The sequence below is a fragment of the Corylus avellana genome, chromosome ca3, assembly GCF_901000735.1.
Source record: "Corylus avellana chromosome ca3, CavTom2PMs-1.0".
Taxonomy (NCBI): domain Eukaryota; kingdom Viridiplantae; phylum Streptophyta; class Magnoliopsida; order Fagales; family Betulaceae; genus Corylus; species Corylus avellana.
The window spans coordinates 3,261,658-3,284,956 of NC_081543.1; the positions used below are offsets into that span (position 1 = coordinate 3,261,658).

Sequence of the window (23,299 nt, forward strand, 5' to 3'; positions counted from 1 at the left end):
TAAATATGTTATTAAAAAAAATTCTAAATAGAGTAATGTAGCATATTATATCTCGGGGAAATATGGGTATTTTTGTAAATATCGTTAAACTTGGACCAACGCCTTAATCTTTGTTTTTTGTTTTTTTTTTTTTCTAAAACAAATTGGGTTATTTTGAAAATGTTAATACCCTTAAGTTAGGAGTTAATGGAAAATACTAACGGATATGTGATATTGAATATAATTAAAATAAAGATATACTAAATTGAGATAAATTAAACTTTAGGGGATATTACAAAAGTTGTGACAATTCAAGGTTGAGTAAAGTTTCCCTTTATATCTTCATCTTATTGAAAGCTTTTGAATTTTGTTTTTTTTTTAAAAAAAACAAGGATTAATCAAAATATCTTCATTTTATTTGAAATATGTATTTACTTCACAAATTAAGGACTTTATCTTTATTTTAAGAAATTTAAAGAATTTAATTTTCATCTTTATTTACTTCTCTCAATTGGTGACATAATAATAATAATAATAATATATTATTATTATTATTATTATTATTATTATTATTATGTATTTGAACTTTGGATCATTTGGTTTTTTTTTTTTTTTTTTTTTCTTATTATACTAATGAAAGCTTCTTTATTTTATTTTATAATCTTTGACATTATTCTATTTGGTGTAGTTATTTTGCTTAGGATTCAAGATGATGATGAATTGGTTAGGTTGTGATTGGTATAGCATGATGAAAGGTTTATGCGTGACACAAAATGTCAAAATTTGGTGGATCTCAATCTCATGAAACATGCATGCTGATGCGGTTCATTTATCAACATAACCCATTCAACACTCCAATCAATCCTTGTCTATCATGCTGATGAGGGGAGTCCAACCAAACCGCTTCAATGCATTTTAGAGCCCATTTTCCTAGTCTATATTACCACCAAATAATTACGTCATTCAGGTCACATTCTTGTGTTGTACAAGTTTTAAAAATTGAAAGTCTCTTCTTAAAAATAAATTATATTATATTATCAACCTATCCTTTTCTTTTAACTTGCATAATAAGAACACAACGGATTAAATTTTGTAGATAAAGTTTCCTTTCCATATGATAGCTCTGTTAATGAATAATAGAAAGGAAAATACTAGGCGTTTTTCTAGTATTTTTTCGACTGTGATGTGACTTTTAAAATTATAGTTGAATTTAAGATTATTATTATTGACTTTTAATCTATTGGTGATTTTAAAAACTGCATCACAGTTAAAAAAACAACTTACATTTTCCTAATAGAAAATACAAAATATCTGTCACCTATATATTACATATCTCATTATAACACCTTTTTTAAGGATAAAAATAAATGAATGCTCCAAAAGACATTAACATAAACATACGTACCGTTATCCGGTGGGTATGAAAACAACCAAAATTGTCAAATTGACATTGAATTATTATTTTTTTTTTTCAGGCTTGAAAAGGATTTTCTGAATTAATGCGAGATAGGATAACAAAAAACAAAAAAAAAAAATGTGTGGATATGGAATTATATGTCGTACATGCTGCGGGATTCACGTAATCTCATGTGGTCACACATTTCTATGCCAACCACATGTTCAACATTAAAGTTTAATGAACTCTACAGTCTACAAGTACGAAGAAGCATAGGATAAGGATTCTTTTGTGTCCGTTCTAAAATTATGTCAATTTTATTTTTTAATATAGGATGGTTCAAAAAATGCTTTATATTTAAAGAATAACATGCTACTAATGAGAATTAAATATATTTTTATAGGTTTTTGTGTTTTATGTAGTAAGAAAGTTTTGAGCTAAAAGCCCTTTTTTTAATTTTAAAAAAATAAGCGTTTATTCAAAAGTAAAAAATAAGTATTTTTAGAGAAAATTCTTTTTAGCTACCTCGTTAATATGTAGCATTTTTCAAGTCGTTCGAAGTATTGAATTCACATAATTTTATAATTCAAAAAAATTGTGATTTGTAGGAGATCTTAATCCAAGAGCATTTAATTGCCTCGAGTTTAAGTAAAAAGGAACATTGGTGCTAGCGTTGTTGTTGGCCTTTTTCTTTTTTATTATCCAAATCTTTTAATTTAGTCTATTAAAATAATATTTAATTTATTAAATTAATATGTATTGATAGAGCACGGGTTACATTTGCTAAAATTTTTATTTTAGTTTAGTCTCTTGGTTTTCAACTTTGATAAAAGAAATGTTTTTTTTTTTTTTTTTTTGGGCATTGTGATGTCTATCTCATATATATTTCCGCTAAGTTGGCATGCTTCATCCATCATTGATTTTTTTTTTTCCTCCTTATAATTAAAGGTGGATAAAGCATGGGAACTCATAGTCCCTTAATCAATCTGACGTTCAGTTAATTAATGTTATGTCACGTCATACCAATTAATTAATGACACGTAATTCTCTTTTAACACGTTATGTGCTAATTGTACTTATCACGTAGTACAATTATTTTAAATTACCAATATACCTAAATAAAAACAAAAACAATTAAAAACATTTTTTTAGAGCGGTGGTCCACCACCACAAATTGGTAAATGGTTCTGCCCCTAACTGCACAACTTATCAAATGACAGTCACGTGGCTTTAATTAATTGAATAGTTAGTTGATAGATAAACTTATTTAAAATTAAAGAAAACTTTAAGGACCTAGTTGTAAAAATTGAAAACCTACTAATAATAATTAAACTAAATTTAAGGCAGTTTTGGAGTTTGGTGTGAGCCAAGGTAGAGTAGCTTGGAAGACTTTAAGCACTAATGAAGGAGTAAATAATTTTGAAGCACGTGTTTAAAGTAATTTGGTTTATTTCAAATGACCTCGTACCCAGGAATAGGATTGAAGCAGGTGCACATTAAATATGAAAAGAGTCGTAATTCTCTTACACGTTTTGTCATTAGAGGCTTAAATCCAGCTGTTATCACTATTATGCTCACATTTTTCAACTATAATTTATGCCTATCTTTTTAACCCAACGCCTTAGTCGGCATTTTTAAGGGGTAGTTTAATTGGCTGTGGATCACGCTTAATGAAGCGGAAGTCAGTAGTTCGAATATCTTTCTCTCTTTCTTTGTGTGGACATGTCAAAAAAAAAAAAAAAAGTCATTAATCGGCTGAAAGACAACACGTTTTATAAAGTAGATTTCATTAATTTAAATTTTATTTTTTTTTCTTGTATGGACATAAAAATAAATAAAAAATAAAAATTCATAACCCAACAATTTTCAATGTCCCAACTAAACTTTTAAAATTTTCAATGTAAGGTTGTAATATTTCAGCTCCTTTCAATTACACCCATACCGTTTAATTTTCTATTAACTTAAATGGTTAGCATATAAAATATATGTTCTAATTTTATAAAATTTCAAAAAATATAACTATGCCCTTACTTTAAAAAATTTAAAATAAAGAAAAAGAAGAAAAAAAAAAAAAAAAAAAGCAGTGGATATCACCTTGTCTCATGACATTATTCAACTACCACCAATTAATGTTGTCTCTTTGGAATATAAAATGAAAAAAACAGTGCACATGGGGGTGCCAATTCGTAGGCATAATATCCCATTTGCAGTTTTCACCCCCTTCTTTATCCAGTCAACATGAATCTAGTCAAACCCAACTTGTCTCAACAATTATTTAATTAAACCAAAACACTGCCCAAACCATTAATTAATTAATTAATTAACTCATCTATTCCAAACTTCATGCTGAAGAGCCGCACCTTAACCTTATTTTTTTTTCCAAAATACCATTCCCACTTATCATAATATTTTGCTAACAAATAAGTCCTTTGATATAACCAACTTTGATTGAGTTTGTTCTTGCAATTTCGCAGGTTATTAAACATGCATTTTTAGACAAAATTGTAAAAATTCACGCTTTCAAACCAGATGTAAGAGTGTTTTTTAAAACAGACCTTATAAACTTTTAATTCATCCATACAAAATTTGAACTTAGATCTTCAAAATGGAAATGCAAGGAAGTAGTAGAAATGTTGAAGAGGAGACGGTCCGCTCTTAAAACGTAAGACTATGTGCGTCGTCGACTTGACGGTATACATCACTATATTTTCACTTGACACCTATCATAATGAGAAACGATCCGTCTTGAACTCACAGCTGTCTCGACAATTTTAACGGAGGCTCTTTTAAATATCATAACGTAATTTTATCAAAAGTTTAATTATTCATGTTTTCATTAGCTGTATTTTAAAATCATGAATTTTTATAAAACTAGAAATTTAAAAACCGATGGATGAAGGGAGTGATTGATTGAGAGTAGAATTATTGAAGACGCAATAATAAAATAAATAAATAAATAGGTGGAGAGAGAAAAAGGGGGCAGAGAGTATGGACCGTCGGCTTGGCATATTCGATTGGTGTCCATTGAGAGTGCGAAGAAGATTTTTTTTGTTATCTTTTTCTGCAATCGTACGCTTTAATATAATGGCCTTCCATGGTGGGAGGATAAGCTAAGATAAGCTTTGTGGTGTTCCACTCTCCTTCTTGACCTTTTCAATCCTCATTTATCAGCCCCTCACATGCCTTCACAATAATTTCATCTATAACACTAATTCCATGCATAAATAATTTGGATCAAACTTAAATTGTTAATATTATTTTTTATTTTTTTGATCATTTTATATTTTTGCGATAAATTGTGATTTAGCGTGGTATGATAATCGAGTTGTAACTGCTTTTGCAATTACGTTCATAAACTTAAAAAACTCTTAATTTAGTGTATTCATATTTCAATTTTTTTTTCAATTTTATTCATTCGTTAAGATTTGTTGTTAAATCCTGTCAAAATTTAAAAAATGCCATTTAAAAAAAAAAAATCAGAAGTGGGTATTTTTGCAAATTTTATTAAATCCTGACCAAGCCAAATTGAGGGGTTTTTTTTTTAAATTTTTTCTTTTTAAGAGAAGAATTACAAATTTCATAAAAGTTCAGGGAAGATAAGTGAATTTTTCTGTGTTAATTGAATAATTGAATTCGTTAGGCTTAAGGTTTTGGAAGGAGTGATAATTTAAAGATTTATGATTTATACATTTAAATTATTTTGGTGGAATATTGAGAGACTTTTTGTCTCGAGATATTTGTATCATTATTGAGCAATTTTGGATTACTATTTCTTTGGGTAGGAAAGTCACGAGCATACTAAGTACTACAGAAGAATGCAGCCATTACTTTGTGCAGCTTCCCTCCAATTCTATCATCAATGATAAAGAACAAAGAAATCTCACCTTATGAGCATCACTTATTACATGTGTTATTGTTAGGTTTTGGAGTCAAAAGCTTTTTACTTGATTAGGCTAATCTTTTAGGAAGGATGTTTTCTCTTGAAACCCTTTATAAGGCATTTGATGTTGAATTTAATTCTCTTTTCTCATTTTCCTTTTTCCTTTTCCCCGCTTTGGAAAAAAAAAAAAAAAACTATTTCTCATAAACAACATGTTTTTGACATGTTTTTGTTTTATCTTGGAGATTTACTTTGTTTCCCTTGTCCAAAGCAAATTGGAGTTATTAAGTAGTCCAAATTTCAGAAATTTGGATAGCTTAAGAAAGGGAGGTTAAAAGTGTTCTACCTGAATAGAATTGTTAATTATCTTACTATTAGACAATCTATATATTTCTCATATTTATTGTCATTGCTCGCAAAAGCTAGTTTACCATTGAGATTTCTTATAATTCTTAAAAATTCATACGTCATGTAATTTGCTCAACTTCAATTGATTATTTGTAATGAACGACTTGAGAATAAAAACAAATATAAAAAAAAAAGGAGGTCGTTGGCCACCGCTGTCTACTTTGGAGATAGTCAATCAACCCTAATATATGTTAGAAATGATCAAACTACCTCCAAAACATGCTTTTAGTGATGATTTGACCACCCCCATCAGGATAAGGAAGAACCCTAAGATATATTTGGGTGATTGAATAATTCCCGTAAACACATTTTCATCTCAACCAGTCAGTTTAACCCTATGTGGCACATGCACATGGACATAAATTTTTTCTAAACTAGTTTGAAATAAATTTTCTCCAACCAACTTTAAACTTGTCAAGTGTCATTTTTCATATGTTTTTTTTATTTTTTATTATTATTATTATTTTTTATTTTTTAAATAGTCATTTATTGTCATTCTACTAACCTAGGAATTCAAATATTAATTTTTGAAAAACTCAAAAATATTGAATAACACTTTTCACTTATTATAATAGGTTTCAGAAGAAACTTATGTTCCGTGCACATTTGCCCACTTTGTTTTGGTAGGTAAGCACATTTGATGAATGAGAAGCACTCAACGTATATATTAAAGAGTATGTTTTTTTGAGTCTTTCCTTTTCTTTTGGGTGCCTCACAGATGTGGACTCTGATTAGAAGCAAAATGAAGCAACTCGGGGCTACACAATCTCCAACCTTTTCCCTCTGTTATGATTAAAGGGCTCCTACCATGCCCTATTTCAAGAAAGAAGAATCATCCTTTATTTAGATCACAATCTTGGAGTCACATCCCCCATCCAATCCCATTTTTTTCTCAGTGGTTTATGGTCTTTTCAGTTTCCTTATTTTAATTTAGGTTCGTTTATTTTAGTGTAAAATAATTTTTTGAAAATGTTTTTTATATTTTTAAGTGTTTGGTGTAACGAAAAATAATAGTCAACGAAAAATATTTCCAGTTTAACTGAAATAATTTTTTAAATTTTTGAAAAATTGTTTTTATTTTTTAAAATTATAAACCATTTTTCGAGTTTGAGCATCTCATTCTCAAATCGACAGACTCGACCAAGACATCGTCGGGACATTGCCAGAATTCGGTTGGGACCCCGTCGGGACACTGCAAGGACATGACCCCCCTCCGGACCTAGATGGGACCTGACCGAAATACCATTGGGACCCAGCTGGAACACTACCAAGACCTGATCGGAAAATTTTCATAATTAAAAATTTAATATGATTCAATGAAATATATATATATATAAATTGTGATTTTCCAAACGCACCAAACACTGAAAAAATATTTTCCTGACAATCATTTTTCAAAAAAAATATTTTTCGTTGAAAACATTTTACGTCGAAACAAACGGAGCCTTAGTCTATTAAATTAATATGAGTAGTTATATAACTTATATATACTACACTTTCACCTTACGGACTAATGGTGCAGTGCCCATTAGCTATTCTTTTTTTAACAATAACTGATTCAAAGACTAAAAAACATTATCATGTCAGTCTAATAAAATAGTATGTAATGTGTAGCATCCCTCAATTGACATATGTTTAAAATTCATGTGATTGATTTAACATTACACACTCAATTAAAAGCCTCTCTCTCTCTCTCTCTAGCACATGCACATGTGCACACATTTCATGTTGGGTAATACTAAAGTAAAAAGTGAACTTCTCATACTTTTGTTTCCTCTTGACTTTATGAATTGAAACATGGTGATGCATGCATGATGGCTTCTATGTTTCTGTGGGTTTAGAAAGAAAGATAGCTGATTTCTTCGAGACTAAGAAATAAGAATACGCTTGTGCTTGATTGCAAAAAGTAAAAAACAAAGAAAATGGTGTCATGGTCATACGGTTTAAGGACACTGTATCCACGCATGAAAAGGCCATCAGAAGCCGAAAGTCAGAAATTACTTTACTATTCACAAACTTTTAATGAAACGTCATTGAAAAGATGATTAACCCAAATGTGTAAATTATAAAAGAGTTCATCAATCTTAAGTTTTACATTAATTTCTTATTAGATAAGACGTTATAGGCAATGCTAGAGAGTTTTAAATACAACTTTACAAGCCTTTTTTGAATGATAACGGCCGATATCTCTTGTCGTTATTTATACAAAAGATGGTTGGCTAAAAGAAATAGTTTCATTGATCAAGGAAATATCTGCAATTATATAAGCAATGACGACATCCACAAATGCTAAGAACCTTGACATATGTAAAATTGATACTAAGAACCTTTGAAGTGCTTTAAGATAAAGAACATGTGAAGTGCTTTAAGATGTCAATGCCAATTATATATTTCGATCAATATTCTTTATGTCAATTACATCTTCACTATCTTCTTTCAATAGCATTTGTGTTCCAGTATGAGTTAGTATTAGTTCTCCATTATTGACCATCAACTGAAATTGATGGTCTTTCTCCATTTTTATTGTGCGGAAATATTTTTCTTTTCTAACATTAAAGTAAAAGTAACTTTTAGTTGGAAAAAGTGGGCTGACGTGACATAAATGAAAAATAATTTTTATGTTTTAAATTGTTTGTAAATGTTTTTTACTTGAAAACAAAAAATAAAGTCTAGCGGACACAAGTCACACAAATATCTTTTCCTTTTCCTTATGCTTAGAAAAAAAAAAAAAATCAATTCCTTCTCTCTCTTTCTCTCTATATAAGGGAAATATCATGTTTACTAAGGCACCCATGCTCCTAAAATTGATCTCCTAGGTATCCCCTAATGCCCAATGAACACAATGTAGGGGCCGAGTAATGCTAAAAGTCGTTATTGTGTCACTCTAAAAATAATGTAGCTTTTAAACTTATTATTGAGTTTGTAATTAATCACTATTGAATTTTCATCAAATTGTGATTTTAAAAGTCATCTTACTTTTAGAGTGATATAAGAGAGTAGAGGCCACATGGCCAAAGGTGAAAATTATCTAGAAATCCAGCAATCTAGATTTAGTTTCAGACAGGAGAAGATGGCACAATAGGAAAAGTGTCAAAAATATTATAGTAATTCTAAGCCCTTCTGCATTTGTCAGCACATCAGGCTGCCATTTCAAACACGTTGGAGACAAATTTAGTGGCATGTGAACAAAAATAGACCCTTCAAGTACTCTACAGAATAATTCTATGTGATGTGAAATAATCCTCCCATTTGGCATTCATCAGGCTCTCCCTGAGCAATGCATGGCATCTTAAGTTCAATTAAACTCTGCATCGTTTTTCAATCATCAAAATCCGGAATATGCAGCAGACAGATCACAGAAAAACTTATTGTGTTCTTTCATATCTTAAAAGATTCTCATCTTTCTATTAGGAATTTAAGCATATATAGGTCAGTACGTTTTGAAACTGACCCACTCACCCATCAACCCATTTAAAAGATTAAGATGTGAAAAATATAATGTACATTTACACATGAAAAGAATAATCTACAGCTACAAAATCACAATCCTGCTCATCACCTGAAGTCTCCCCAATGCTAAATGCAAGGATCAAAACTGAATTCAGATCGAGCTGGTAAGCAACAGCGACCGACTGAACTTTAACCAGGTATTGTAAGTAACATTATTATTCTGCTGTGTTTGCCACACTTGGCATTCTGCCAGGCTCAGTGCTAATTTGTTAAAGACCATAAAAAACGTTCTCCGACAAATTTTCACTTCCTCTCAACTGAACAGGGAGATCGAGATTTTCCAAGCTCTTAAAACCGATAAATGCATATTGAACATCTTTCTAAACTGTGCTTGGTACAAGCTCTGTTCTGGTCCTGATCGTAGTTTCAGAATCGGCATCTTTATGTTGGATACTCTTTACATCACTTTTGGAAGTTCTAGCTCCTGGAAGATTAAAGGGGGAGTTACTCAAATCTATTACTTTATCCTCTTTGGACCTATCTGAAGATGATTCTGAGCCCGTCAGGATTCGCTTGAGTTGTGACCGCTGGCAAACAATTCGACCCTTGTTCCAGCTGGGGAAAGAAAAGGATGATGACACTTTATCCTGCAGAAATGAAAAGGCAGCCTTTGCAATGGGAAAATCTCGTGTAACTGAGCTTTGCTCCATCCGCCCCCTCCTGTTCAATGGAGAATACATCAAGGCTAATCATTAAACTGTGAGCCTTATGCAATTCAATTGAAAAACCTGTTATGCTTTCAACTTTTCTTCCCATAAGTATAGCTAGAGACAATCATGTGAAAATCTATTACGAAATTCAGTAAACACCCACAAAAAGGAAGTGTAAGAATAAAAACCATAATGTGACAGAAATCACCATTCTATAACTTCTACCATAGTCATCAAGCAGAGAACCTAGAATCTGTCCCAATCCAACCCACAATTGAATTGTCGATAAATTGCAACATAGCCGATGGCCATCATTTATAGAAGGACCTACCATCATAGGAGCAGTGAGTAACTTCCATGCATATCATGGCTAGAACAGCATTCATATTAATGAACAGGCCTTGGGTGTGCCATGGCCAGTTCAGCATTGCCAAGTAACTATTCTATTGGACTTCACTTCTACTGAATCAAATTTCTAACAAATAGAAGTCCAAGCAGATGTTCTCTTCTTTTTTCTCCCCATCTTAGTCGCTCTCTTGTATACTTCCTATGTACTTGAGTTGCACCCTTCTGCGCTCTTTTAATGTATCATTACTTATCAAAAAAAAAAAAAAAAAAGAGAAGTCCAAGCAGATGCAAACTGCATAGGCCTGAAAAGTGTTCATTCATGTTCTAAACCAATTTTTTACGCTGCACCGCATAACAAATGTAGAACATATTGTACTCAATTACTTTCCATGGTCCAGCAATGCAAGCATATACAGTCAACATTTTAGGCTCTTGTGTGTATGTGCACATGTATGTGGTTGAGGTGGAGAGAACTCATAACAGAAAATGACACAACAGATAATAACCCCATAAAGAGCTCAATGGCAGAGGATAAATGTAGCCAACCCTAAGTAATTAGGCTGTACGTCAGTGCAGGAGCAAACTCTCTCTCCCTCTCTGTCTTGTATGTGTTCCACAGAATGAAAAGACAAATTGTGAGGAAAAAGCAACTTACACTACAACAACACTTGCTAGTTGAGGAAGATCCTCCCCATTTATAAACATCTCATGCATATTGTTAAGCCAAAGTGATATTGCTGTATATGCTCCACCTTCCCACATCCTGCAAAACGGTCAACATTATGGTTGAAACAAACTTGACTGAAAGCACACAACTTTGAAGAGAATATAGTTGCTGTGCTACCTGTGTACATCCACACACCACAAAAGTTTATTGTAACGGAAGAGTTCAGGAAAAAGCCCCCTCTTTGATGCTTCATTGAGCACTCTTGCAGCCCGTTCTTTCTGACCCAGCCACCAAAGCGCTTCTAAAAGTGTGTTGTAGAACCTCATTCCCAACCCACATCCTTCAGAGTTAAGTTTGTCAAAGACATACTCTACCATCTGCCAGTTAGAGTCATCATCATAATCTCCCTTGATCATATGCCCTGTCACTTGATGAATACTTGATACCCTATTTGTTAACATCTCATCCAGCAACTCGTGAGCATCATCCCACCTGAAAGCAAGGAATATTAGGTTTAAGATGCCAAACAGGCAAATGGATGATTGCTTAACGCTGTAGAATCTATGAAATTCCATGAATAAATTTTGCTTCATGAGTTGTCAAAGTCTAATCGAAGTTGAACTATTGTACCCCATAAAATTTGGGTTGAATTTATTTTAGGAATGCACCCAAAATATTAAAGCTTGTTTCCTCTGTACAATGAAGAAAATACAAGATTAACAGCCAAGTACAAAAGCTTCATATCATGACTTAGGGCATTTCCTATTCAGCAGTGCCCTAGGTATGGTGTGTATATCTATTGTGAGCGCCTGGGCAGAAGATAGCATATAAGCCATATTATCACACTAAAGTTGCAGACATTGCCAATGATAATTTCGCTATTGATTCAGACAGCACTCATCTACAGTGCAAGATTCCAGTACTCATTTACAGACACCCTTATAATCAGTAACTTACCTATTTTGTGTACAACTTATAGCATGTATACAAGATGGATTTGGATTACTTATATCTTTCTCCAATTTTTGTAATATATCTCACAGGCTCCTCTTATTCACCCAAGCTGGCAAGTATAAATCGTAATAGTTGCAATCATGGTGTTAGAAACTACTCTTGTACCATTCCGTAAATAGTACAACAAAATGCTGAATGGTTGAAGGAATACTGACCTGTCACTCTTTGCATAAACAGCCAGCATCATGCAATAGCACATGACAGTGGGCAATACTCCTGAAGCTTTAATTTCCTGGAACTGCTCCACACTCTCATCAACAAGACCTGCAACGCAGTAAACACTTAAAATTGCCTCAAGGGTCCGTTCATCAGGATCACATCTTGCCTTTTCCATCTCAATGTGTGCCTTCACAGCTTCCTCAAATTGACCTCCTTGCCTAAAAGCTTCGATCACACCATTGAAGGAATCCACATTCCGAGCGACACCAGCCTCACCCATTCTGAACAAAATAACTTCACATTCCTTGTACAACCCACCCCTCGCAAATGCATGAATCAATGAGTTGTAGGTTTCAACAGTCGGTGTGCTCCCCACTTCATTCATTGTGTTAAAGGCAACAAGAGCTTCCTCATATAGTGCAGCTTGCCCATATGCTTCAATTACCCCAGTATAAGCCTTGGAACTTGGCACTATCTCTTTCTCATTCACGTCAAGCAAAATTTTCTTGGCATCCTCATGGAGCCCTCCCTTCCCACAAGCAACTATTATCCCCTCATAAGTTTCCATATCCGGTTCAACATTCTCCTCCACCATATCATGAAACAAAGTCACCACCTCCTTGAAATACCCACCCTCACCAAATACCTGTATCAAAATGTTATAAGTAGCTGCATCCGGTTCCGTATTGCTTGCTTTCATCTCGAGAAAAAGCTCACGAACATCATCGTATCTCCCATTCCTCCCGTACAAATTCAACAAAGTACTATAAGTAGCAGCATTTGGCACACACCCCGCCCCCTGCATCTGCCTAAACACACCCATCGCATCTTTTATTGACCCCAATTGCGCATACGCCTCTAATAACACATTATATGACATTATATCCGGCAAATTCCCTCCCAACTCCATTTCCTTAAGAAGCACTGAGACCTTCTCGAGCTTACCCAATTTCCCAAACGTCTCAACCAGATAACTATACGTGGTTATATCGGGAACTATCCCTCCCTCGTTCATAGTCCTAAACACCATCTCCGCCTCGTCGCCTAAACCCCTACCAGCACAGGCACTAAGCAAAGTATTATACGTAACAAGGTCAGGTTGTATCCCTTCATGCCTCATCTCCGCAAACAATCCCAACAAGCCCTCCCAATCCAACCCCCCTCTAGCACAAGCATTTATCACAGTGTTATAGGTTAATACGCTCGGCATAATCATTTCCATCTTCATTTTCTCAAGGAGCTCAAGCGAAGTCTCGTACTGACCGTTACGCCCGTAGGCGTTGATCACCGCGGTGTAGGAGAACACGGTCCTGGCCACGCCCTGGCTGGGCATTTCGTCGAACACCTCGCGGCACTTCTCGAGCAAGCCCTCGCGGCCCAGGAGGCTGATCATGATGGTGTAGATGTGCTCGTTGGGCTTGCACCATATCTGGCGCTGCATGTACTTGAAGAGACGGAGCGAGCGCTGCCAATCTCCGCGCTGAGCGAACTCCTTGAAGACCAGCGCGAAGTCGTTGAGCGAGAGCTTGCTCTTGAACATCTCTAGACACCGAGCGATGCTGCCACGTGGCGGAAGGCTGCTGAGCTTGTTGATTAGAGTCTCCACGTCGTAGCTGTACTTGCCCTTCTCCACCATCACCGAGGGGTTCCCGAGGACGAGCTCCTTCTTGGCCCTGGCTCTCCCAGAGGTGAATCTCCGGTCGCCGGAGAGAAATCTCCGGTGGTGGATTGAGAGTTGGGGGTTTTTGGTTGGGAATGTGAAATGGTTGGACTTAGGGTTGGGTCTGAGGAGCAAAGGGTGGGGTAGGGAGAGAGAGGGCGAGACGGTCATTTTGGTAGTTCCGTTAGCATGAACTTTGGGAAAGCGTTTGTGGATTGGTTTGGGGGATTTTCTCGGTTTCTTGCAGCAAAATTCGAAGCTCCAAAAGAGAAAGCAAGTGGAATTTTCTCGGTGGATGATAAGATTTTCAATCTAATTTTGACGGGAAACTTACAGAGAAGAGAAGACGAGAGAAGACGGAGAGGGTGAAAGCTGAAACAGTGAAACTAGCTTTGAAGAAAGACACGTGGAGTCTTTGTGGATAACACGGGCTTCGTTGGGGGCGGGTAAGCGGGTTATTTGCCCCGTAACGCCCTTGTTTATGGGAGAATACCCGGATATGTTAAAATATAGATTGTGGGGGACGGTTATGGGCTTTGGTTCTTGGTCGACCCGCGATTACGTTAACGCACGATTGGCGGTAACAGAATTTTGAACCGTGCTTCGATGGTTGCAGCGGGAAAACGAGCAGGAATAACGATTTAGCGAGGATTAGATGTATGTTTTTATTTTTGTAAAGATAATTTTTTTTGATTAAAAGAAAATTTTCAAAATCAATCTATTAAATTGATATGTATTTAAAATATTTTGGAATAATTTTTTCAAATTCAACCTATTAAAAAAAAAATTGTGTTTCTCATATTTTAAATAACGTATCTTATTTTTTGAAGCTTGATTCACCGTGTTTGGGGTAAATTGGTAGAGAGAAGTTGCACGACGATTTCTAGCGCTTCAAAAGCATGAGCATGACCACCCCTAACGGGACAAAAGGGAGGCTCTAATAGAGACATCAATATAGTTTTCTTGATTTTATTTTTGTTAATTTTATGTTTTGAAAATACTTCTCAATTTTGAATGTTAAGAAGCACTTTTCATTTTCAATCCAACATTTTTTTTTATTGAACCCACAACCAATACTTTTCAAATGGTTGTCACCAAAAACACTTATCAATTTTCATTTTTTTTCAAAAAATTTTATTATAGTCCAAAAGCCAAATTACATTTAACTTATGAGTACTGTTATTTATTATACCACCAGATCAACTTTTTTTTTTTGAAAAAAATTTTAAATTTTAAATTTTTTTAAAGTTAATAATGGATTGACAATGTCATATCAATATAGTGTGATAGAGACGAGATAGTGGTGTAGTATATAATACTTTATCTGGATTGATTATATAAAATACAAGGTAAGGTGCATATTGGATTACTAAAATAAATCACCTGAAAAATCACATAATCATTAATATTGTACTAATTCTCTATTAAACAACATGTCATTAAAAAGACAGAAATAACAAATAAAAAAGAAAAGTAGTGATTTCTCTCCACGATAAAAAAAAATTAATATTTCTCTAAATTAACTTTTTACATTTGAGTACCAAATGAAGGAGAATCCTTTAAAATAAACTTTGATGTACTCAATTACCAAAAACCCGTTTATGGAAGGTCTTCGGTGCACTTATATCGAAAGACCACTAGAAAGCTTAGAACGTTATTTACTGTTGAATCTGTATAGTCATAGAAGGCCGCTAAAGGCCCATGACTTTTAGCCCAAAATTTTTTTTACTGATTTAAGTATCAGAAATAGTTTTGACGGAAACACGCAACAATGTTGTATCAATTCTATACAAAACTCTAATGGATCGATGTCTCCTTCAAAGTAAGCTCTATAGGAAGCATGCAAGAAAACTAGGAACACCAACTACAAAACTACTGGTTTGTTTTTGTGGGAAACTCCTCAAGGTTGTGACACTATCACTATCGTTCTTGGTCTTCGAGTGTTGACGAGTTTGACAGCTGAGATGACAGCCCGAGTCTCCCTCAAACATGTGTTATATTTTTTCTCCTCCTTTGTTAAATCCTCTCAAATCCAAAAACCGTTTTCAGATTGGGACAACGTATTCTGTTCCGCTACCCCACAGTAGGCCCGCAATCACCACCGCCCAACTGTCACGGCCACGCTTCCCAAGGCACCGTTCTCCCCCCTCAAAACTTCACCGAACTGCTGCATGCAACGGGCCACGTGTACAACCTCCACGTGTAATTGTATTACCGGTCCACGTCACTACCGTGGGGGGTGGGGGTGGGACCACTGTCTTTGCAACGCGACCATAGGGCAAAAACGAAAAACCGCACCGGTGTTACGGTTTGTCATGTGAGATTGTGAGGTGGCAGAGGCGTGATTACGAGGAAGTAAGGAGGGTAATCTGGTAAAAGAGGCAGGGCTTTCAGTTCCTAACAGACAAGCTGCTGAGAAAGAAGGGGAAAACAGAACAACCTCCCTCCTCGTCTTCACAACCTTCAACCTTGGTCAGAGACCACTGACCAGCAAAGGCTTCTATGCATTAGCGAAAATGGACGACTCCGAGGTAGAATTTACGAAACTGCCACTATCAGAATCTGACCCACCACAACTGTGGAAACCAGTCCACAACCTCCACCACGACCACCCCCCCCCCACACCACCAACTACCTCTTTTTTCTTTTTTGGTTATTTTGATTTTGTGGAATGTTTGAATGGGTTTTGATTTTGATCTTATTTCTGTTTGTTCCATTGGTTTTCTATGAGTTTTTTCGTAATGGGGTTTTGTTGATTTTTGGTGGTTTGGTTTTGTTGGTAGAAATTGACGGCTTTGAAGAAGGCCTATGCGGAGATAATCCTCAACACGGCCAAGGAGGCGGCGGCACGTATTATGGTATCGGAGAAGAGAGCGCTTCGGTTTCAGCAGGAGCTCGTCTCGACGAAAGAGGAGGCGCTTCGGATGCTTCTGAGGCTCAAACAGATGTTGGATTCTAAGGTATAATGGGTTTCTTCTCAAATGGGGTTGCTTTTTTATTTTGTTCTGGTTTTGATTTTCTTGCTGTTGATGTGGCGGTGTGAATATCTAGTTTGGTTTTGTTCTGGTTGTGTTTTGTGATATGGGTTTGGAGTAAATCTTTATTTGGTGATGAAAGTTCTGATCTTTACTGAAATTTTTTCCTTGGGCTGCTTTTGCGTTTTTGGTATCAATTGTGGTGTGGATTGCTTAGAAATCTTCTAAATTTATCTCGCTCTTTAAGGAGAAAAATCGTATTTTCAGTCTGTTTGTGATGTTTTTAGAAGTCATATGGTCTATTCTCCAACCCCAAAAAATTAGTGGGCTTGGACTGTGGTTGTGTTATTTATGTTCACTCTCGGCAATTTGATGGATGGGTAAAAAATGTTTTACTGGGAAATCGCATTTTCTGTTACTGATGAGTTTTCTCTTTAAAATTTGCTATAAGTTGAAAGTGGACTCTTTTAACGTATGCTTGACTAGCAAATGGTGTTGGATTTAGCACAATGTCTTTAACTAGTCAGACTCATACATTTTTCTTCAGTTTTATAGGAAAGTAATTTGCATTTTGTTTCTAATGCTATTAATTTGCGTGGTTGAACAGGAGTAATTTTCACTGTTCTTTTCCTAGGGTTCAATGTCTTGTTTCATTCTTGTTGCATAATAAAGAAAGTGGCTATATGTACATATTCGGAGTTGCTTGACATGAGATAGCATGGCTTGAGGCTTCTTGGTGCAAACTTGGTCAGGAATGGACCATATAGACAGAAGTAGCAAAAATGGGGAACTTGTCTCAGAGAAACCTATAAAGTGACTATCAAATACCATACTTTATATAGATTATCATCTTCTTGATGAAGATCCTTTTTTGGTTTCCTGTTCCCACTTTGGGCAAAACATTACAGACTTGATCAGTTGAATAAGTTAATCTGTCACATGGGCTTGGAAAGAATTTTATGAAATTTCAATCATGTGTTCAACCATCCACGTTTCTACTTCGAAATTAAGAGTCAGGTTTTGATGCTAATAAAATTTAATAGACTTCAAAATTATTTTCATTCTTGACTCATTTGTAACAAGTTCACAATTTAGGCACAAACCAGTTTCTGTAAGCTGCTTCCTCTTCAGATCAGCTTAAATGGAGTGAACTATCATTATGTTATCTTTTTGGCACTAAAAGTTTCCAGAGTAGAATCTTTCCTAAGAAAACCCAGGACCTTTTTGCTCTGTCTTCATCTGCAGTTTTTATTGTAGAATCTATGCTAAACTATGAAATTACAGCATTATATGATTGCGCCATACTTACAGGACACTGAAGCGGAGCTAACTTCCTTGGGTCAACAGACGAAAATTGAAGAGCTTGAAGCACAGCTCCAGGAAGCGGAGGATATAGTAAGAGACCTTAGAGAAGAGTTGAGAGAAGTGCAGGCTGAATTGGAGAAAGGGACCAAAAGCAACCAACTGCAGCCTTTGGATGAACAAAATTTAGAGGATGATATTGCTATTCAGGAAGAAATATCACAAGAGAATAGACTCAGGACTTCTGGGTCTCCATCTTCTTTACCTTGTTTGCAACTTCAACCACTCGCAACATCTTCCATGAAGAATTTGACATACGAGGGCAATAAGTGTAATAGTCCAAATGACCTGCATACGGATAATTGCTATCTTCCTAACCCTTATTTTGCCTCCATAGTAATGAGAAGCAAAGAGCCTGAGCTGTATAAGAATGGATGCACCCAGAGAATTCGTGCATTTGAGAAGTACCTGTTGGATGGAAAGTTGTCCTTTTCTGGACAAATAGATGATGCAAAGAATGAAGCATTTACTAGAGGAGACGAAGCTAAAGGGTTGTATAAGACATCTATTCATAAGGCTGACAGTATGCTTGATGTAGAAGAGAAGAACCAAGATGAACTTAAAGTGATGCATGCTGATGGTAATCATATCAAAGTGCAGGCTGTTAAATCATTTCGCCAAAAAAGAAGAAAAAGAGCCACTAGATATAAGAAAAGTAAAGCTTCCTCATATAAACAAGGTAATGGGCTGTGTGTAGTACCTACTCATGAGGCTGAGAATATGCTTGGAGTAGAAGAGAAGAACCCAGATGAAGTGAAAGTGATGCAGGCAAGTAGAAGTGATATTCACGTGCAGATTATTAAGTCCTTTTGTAGGAAAAGAAAACGAGCAGCTAGATACGTAAAAGGTAGATCTCCCTCATGTAGGTCGCTTGCTGATCAAGTCATGGAAACGTGTCAAGCATCTGATCTTTCGAACTCCAAAACTTCTCCAGATTCAGTTGATAAGAATGAGGAAGCAGTAGAAAATATTTCTAAGATAATTGAGAATGAAGGTCAAAAGGATCCAGTATCCACTGTCGTCCCAATGCTAGTCTCAGATGCAACTGGTGTGCAATTAGGATCTGTTGACGTGAATCAAAATGACATGGAGTTTGTCAAGGCTTGTAGTGTTCAAAACACAATGAACAATGGTACAGCTTTGATTAATAAGTTGGACATGACAACACAGGAAAGTTTATCTGCGGAGAATTCAGAGGTTCAAGGTTGCAGAACAGATGTTGAGACATGTGATGAGTCCTTAGTTAACTCAGATCTGAAAGCATCAGATTTAAATGATGCAGTTAGTCAAACTGTAAATAATAGGTTTCTCAAGTACACATTCCGAAGAAAACGCAAGAAGGAATCTTTAAGCAGCCCCAATGGTGATTCATCTCTTGACAATAGCACTGCAAAGAGAAAGACAGGGGAGAAACAGAATGGTTCTCTGGAACCCCAGAATTCTAGCTTGATAACAGAATCGTCTCGAGACAGTCGGCGACTAGCACAGGTTGCTCGTCAGGTTAGTGATATATTTATGTGTGCATGCACTTTTTATTGTGTGTGAGCATATGCTTGTGCTAACCCTAAATATACTATGACAATTACATCTAGAACTCTAATGTTTATCTAGCTGTGTTTACCGTAATGATTTTATGAATTTCAGACTTCCTTATCATATCCTGGGATTAAATTGCCTGTGGCCCTAGTTATGCTATATGGTTAGCCTATAGTCTGCCCTACAAATGTGCTCTTACAGATGCATCTGATCTTTCAATTGCCAAAGATCTTATTTGATTGAATATTTAACAAGGAAAATTGCTCTTACCCCACTAGTGATTAGTTTTTATGTGGATACCTCCTTTAGTATGATATTTCTATGTTGTGTTTTAAGTAGTTTAAGGCCATCATTAAGCGAATGACCTTGTCCATTATAATTGTTCTTTTTCCTTGACTCATGAGATGCTCTAAAATGTTCACTCTTTAATTATCTTTAACTGAAACACCAATGTTTAGTTTCCATATTAGCTACATAGCTTTTTTTTTATTTTTTTTTAAAAAGCGATGAGTTCTAGTTAATCTGGATTGTAGAATAATCAGAACCTGCATTTATATTTGAAATAGAAAACTATACTTCCATAGAATTTGAGAAACTCTCAGGAAACTTTGGATAACTAAATATGGATTGGATCCCTTGCATATAGATTGTTCTATAATTTTATTTCTTTTTATTTAATGTATTCCAAATTGAGATACATAATTTATGTTGCCTTGCCATTGATATTTATGAGAACAAAGGTTACATTAGGAGCATTTCAGGCTAAGGAAAACAGAAAACACATGACCAGGGGCAGAACCAGAATTTTTTGCATGGGGGTCCGAACCTACTTAGATAACATAGATAAATATAATCACTCTATATGTGTGTGCATGCACCTTTATGTAAAATAAAAGTAGAAAAGTCTTTAACTTAAATCCAAACTAAGTTATAAGTCATAACTATATACAAAAGTTACGTGTTCATAAAATCATCTCACGGTAGTCGGTGGTGCGTGGACGGTTGGGTTGTTTTCCAGATGTGGGCTTCTCACTTCTGATTTCTCACCTCTGACTTGATTCCATGGAAAATGCCCAACACTAGAAAGAAAAAGATACATTATTATAAGAGATTAAGAGCATTAAAGGCTAGAGCAGAAGCTACGAAACAATATTTCCTCTCTCTCTCTCTCTCTCCTTTTTCCACAAAAGAGTTGCATACTTTTTTTTAAGCCCTATCTGGTTGTGAGAGCAGCTGCCATGAGTGAAGCTTCAAGCTTCCCAAATCAGACAACTAGATTCCTAAGCGATTTTGGGTGTCAGGGCGTGAGAACGCATGGGGAGCCTGGCTTTTTGATGTCTGAGCAATTTCCATAAACAGCTTTCTCTTTTTCCTAGGCAAGATCGAGAGAGATTTGAGAGTAACAGGGGAAAAAAATTGTTACAAAACACTGCTTGCCCCTTGTGCAGTGTGAAGATTTGGCAAATCAAATCAAATTATGTACACTGTACTTGTGTTTTTTTAAAAGTCATCACCTTTGCTTTGTTGTTTTGCTCCGAAACAAATAGCGTGTTGGCGAGGCCATCCACTTTTAAAATTTATTTGACATAAGAGTACTAGAGTAGTAGAGTACAAAGCTGAAATCATCTCGGAGGTGAAAAGTTAACATTGACGGGCCCTGTTATAGAAAATAATGCTTTTATAGGAGTTGTTAAAACTTGGGGTTGCTGAAGACCCCCTAACTACTAGGTCAGCCATTGTTGACATATATAGATCATGCTACTATGTGGCTTGAAGCAGTAGGATAACTGTGTACTTCAATGTGTATGCTATTAATGTGGTGTGCCTAAAATCATGTTTATTGTGTTGATCAATGTGAGTGCAAAACTGATGATGAAATTTAGAGTACTCGGGAACAATTTTCTATCAAGTTATGGAAACCTGATTAATCTTAAGTTCAGAAGCCTGAAATCGGGGAAGCAATAAGGAAAATGCAAATCTTCTGCTGGTTGTAATGTGAGAACTATGCTGCTTGCCCAACTTCTTGTAATGAAAGCTTGGATGAAGCTCCTTGTATGGCCGTAACATTCCTGTTAGCTGTTTTATTCCTCATGATATTTATGTGGTTCATTGGTGTGATAAGAATTACGTGGTAGTTTCAGAGTTATGTCTATGGAGTTCTATATTTCTGCATTTTTTTTTCCGCAGCTTATATCTTTATCGGAGAAGAAGTGGTGGCAGTAGATCTGGCAATCAACATACTCAAGGATATTGAGTTGGAGTGGAAATCAAATACAGTCCTGCTGCAGTATAATTTTGGAGAGGTGTTTGGTAAAAAAAATTAGACAAAAAGGCAGTAGCCTTATCAAGGAAGAGCTGTAGATCCCTGAATAATGCATGAGCATCATTTATCCATTAAGTTATATCAGTATTGCCGTCTTTCTCTGATCTTTCTCTTTTGCATAATATCAAAAGTTTAATAGCTTAAATTGCAATTGGCATTGTTGTCCATCTTGGGTTTACCTAACAGGTTCCTATGAATATTCTTGAATTGTGGACTATAACTTAACCTTTTGAGGGTGCAAAAAAGGCTCTAATTTGGTCAACAGAGGAGCAATTCAAAGAGGCTTTGAAGCACTCATTGGAATTTGAGTAGGGGTTTTCCCCTGCTTAAATTCTCATCTTTCTAAACTGCCATACATGGTGTTAACAAATTAACATGTTTTTGAGCTGTGTCATGTATTCTGAAATGTTGAAGAACAATAATAGAATAAGAGGATTCCAAGAGTGGGATCCAATCTACTCTATCTTCTACTGTTGGAACATCATCCATCCTATTGAACTTCCATTTGTAAGAGCAAAACACAAGGCAATTTTTTGTCCTAGAAGGAAGAAAGTTTCTAGGAAACGATTTTTGAACCAGGACATTTTCTGATTTTCACCTTGGTTACAACAGTAGTGAACTTCCATTTGCACCCATTTATAATGGTCAAACCGATAGTGTGACAGCATCATACTTGGTTGCTTAAGGTGATGATTATTTTCAGAACTCAAAAACTTCCCCTGTATTTTCAAATAGATTTTGTGTCAAAGTATGTGCTAAAGATTAATTATTAATGGGATAACATATAGTTGTAAAATTTTACAATTTTTTTTTTCTCAATCTGTGAATGGTTCAAATTATATTAAAAATTTATTATTGTATGTGAAATGGGTGTAATTTTATTAATCTTGATAGAACAATGTTCTTTCATAATTTATCATATACTAATAAATCAAATAACAATTTTTCCCAATGTGTACCAAATCAAAGACTCACCACCAGTTGAGTTAGCTTTATTTTCTCCTATTTCTAGCTTAAGATTTTGCCGTGTCAATACTTGGTCCATACCTTTTTTTTTTTTTTTTTTTTTTTTTTGGATGAATAAGAGAATTTCTTTTAGGATGAAAATTTTTTAATTTTCAAACCTATTTAAGAATCTATAATTATTTTGATTGGTATGGATTTATCATTAATTAAAACCAACTAAAGTCGTGTTTCTAAACCATTTATTTAAAGTCTTCAAAGAGTAGATCAATCGGCAGTGGACCATGTCTAATGAAGCGGAGGTTACTAGTTTGAATTCCCCCTTCTCATTCCCTTGTGTAAACATGTCAAAAAAAAAAAAAAAAAACCATATATTTAAAAATTAACATGTATTTTTTTAATAATTTCAAAATTATGATAATTTTTCAGCAAAGTTATTTATAAAAATAAATTAAAAAAAAGGGTATGT

General features: G+C 35.1%; 2 protein-coding genes across 2 annotated transcripts; one reads left to right on the top strand and one right to left on the bottom strand.

Annotated features, from left to right (window-relative positions):
* Positions 1 to 9,048: 9,048 nt before the first annotated feature.
* LOC132176162 (pentatricopeptide repeat-containing protein At1g74850, chloroplastic) lies at positions 9,049 to 14,066 on the bottom strand. The gene is made up of 4 exons (XM_059588293.1): positions 12,008 to 14,066; positions 11,016 to 11,330; positions 10,827 to 10,934; positions 9,049 to 9,833 (listed from the first exon to the last, which is right to left on the bottom strand). The coding sequence occupies exons 1-4, from the start codon at positions 13,840 to 13,842 to the stop codon at positions 9,494 to 9,496; spliced, it is 2,598 nt and encodes an 865-aa protein (XP_059444276.1). The 5' UTR covers positions 13,843 to 14,066; the 3' UTR covers positions 9,049 to 9,493.
* A 1,983-nt stretch (positions 14,067 to 16,049) lies between these two features.
* Positions 16,050 to 21,969, top strand: LOC132175874 (uncharacterized). Its single transcript, XM_059587950.1, has 4 exons — positions 16,050 to 16,202; positions 16,455 to 16,631; positions 17,958 to 19,508; positions 21,732 to 21,969. Exons 1-4 carry the CDS (start codon positions 16,188 to 16,190, stop codon positions 21,765 to 21,767), a joined length of 1,779 nt encoding a protein of 592 aa, XP_059443933.1. The 5' UTR covers positions 16,050 to 16,187; the 3' UTR covers positions 21,768 to 21,969.
* Positions 21,970 to 23,299: the final 1,330 nt, after the last annotated feature.

Coding starts and splice junctions, on each gene's coding strand:
- LOC132176162 (XM_059588293.1), bottom strand. CDS start 13,842: ATGACCGTCTCGCCCTCTCTCTCCCTACCCCACCCTTTGCTCCTCAGA. Junction 11,331..12,007: donor GTTTATGCAAAGAGTGACAG/GTCAGTATTCCT, acceptor CCTTGCTTTCAG/GTGGGATGATGCTCACGAGT. Junction 9,834..10,826: donor CTAGCAAGTGTTGTTGTAGT/GTAAGTTGCTTT, acceptor TCCATTGAACAG/GAGGGGGCGGATGGAGCAAA.
- LOC132175874 (XM_059587950.1), top strand. Junction 16,632..17,957: donor AACAGATGTTGGATTCTAAG/GTATAATGGGTT, acceptor CCATACTTACAG/GACACTGAAGCGGAGCTAAC. Junction 19,509..21,731: donor TAGCACAGGTTGCTCGTCAG/GTTAGTGATATA, acceptor TTTTTTCCGCAG/CTTATATCTTTATCGGAGAA.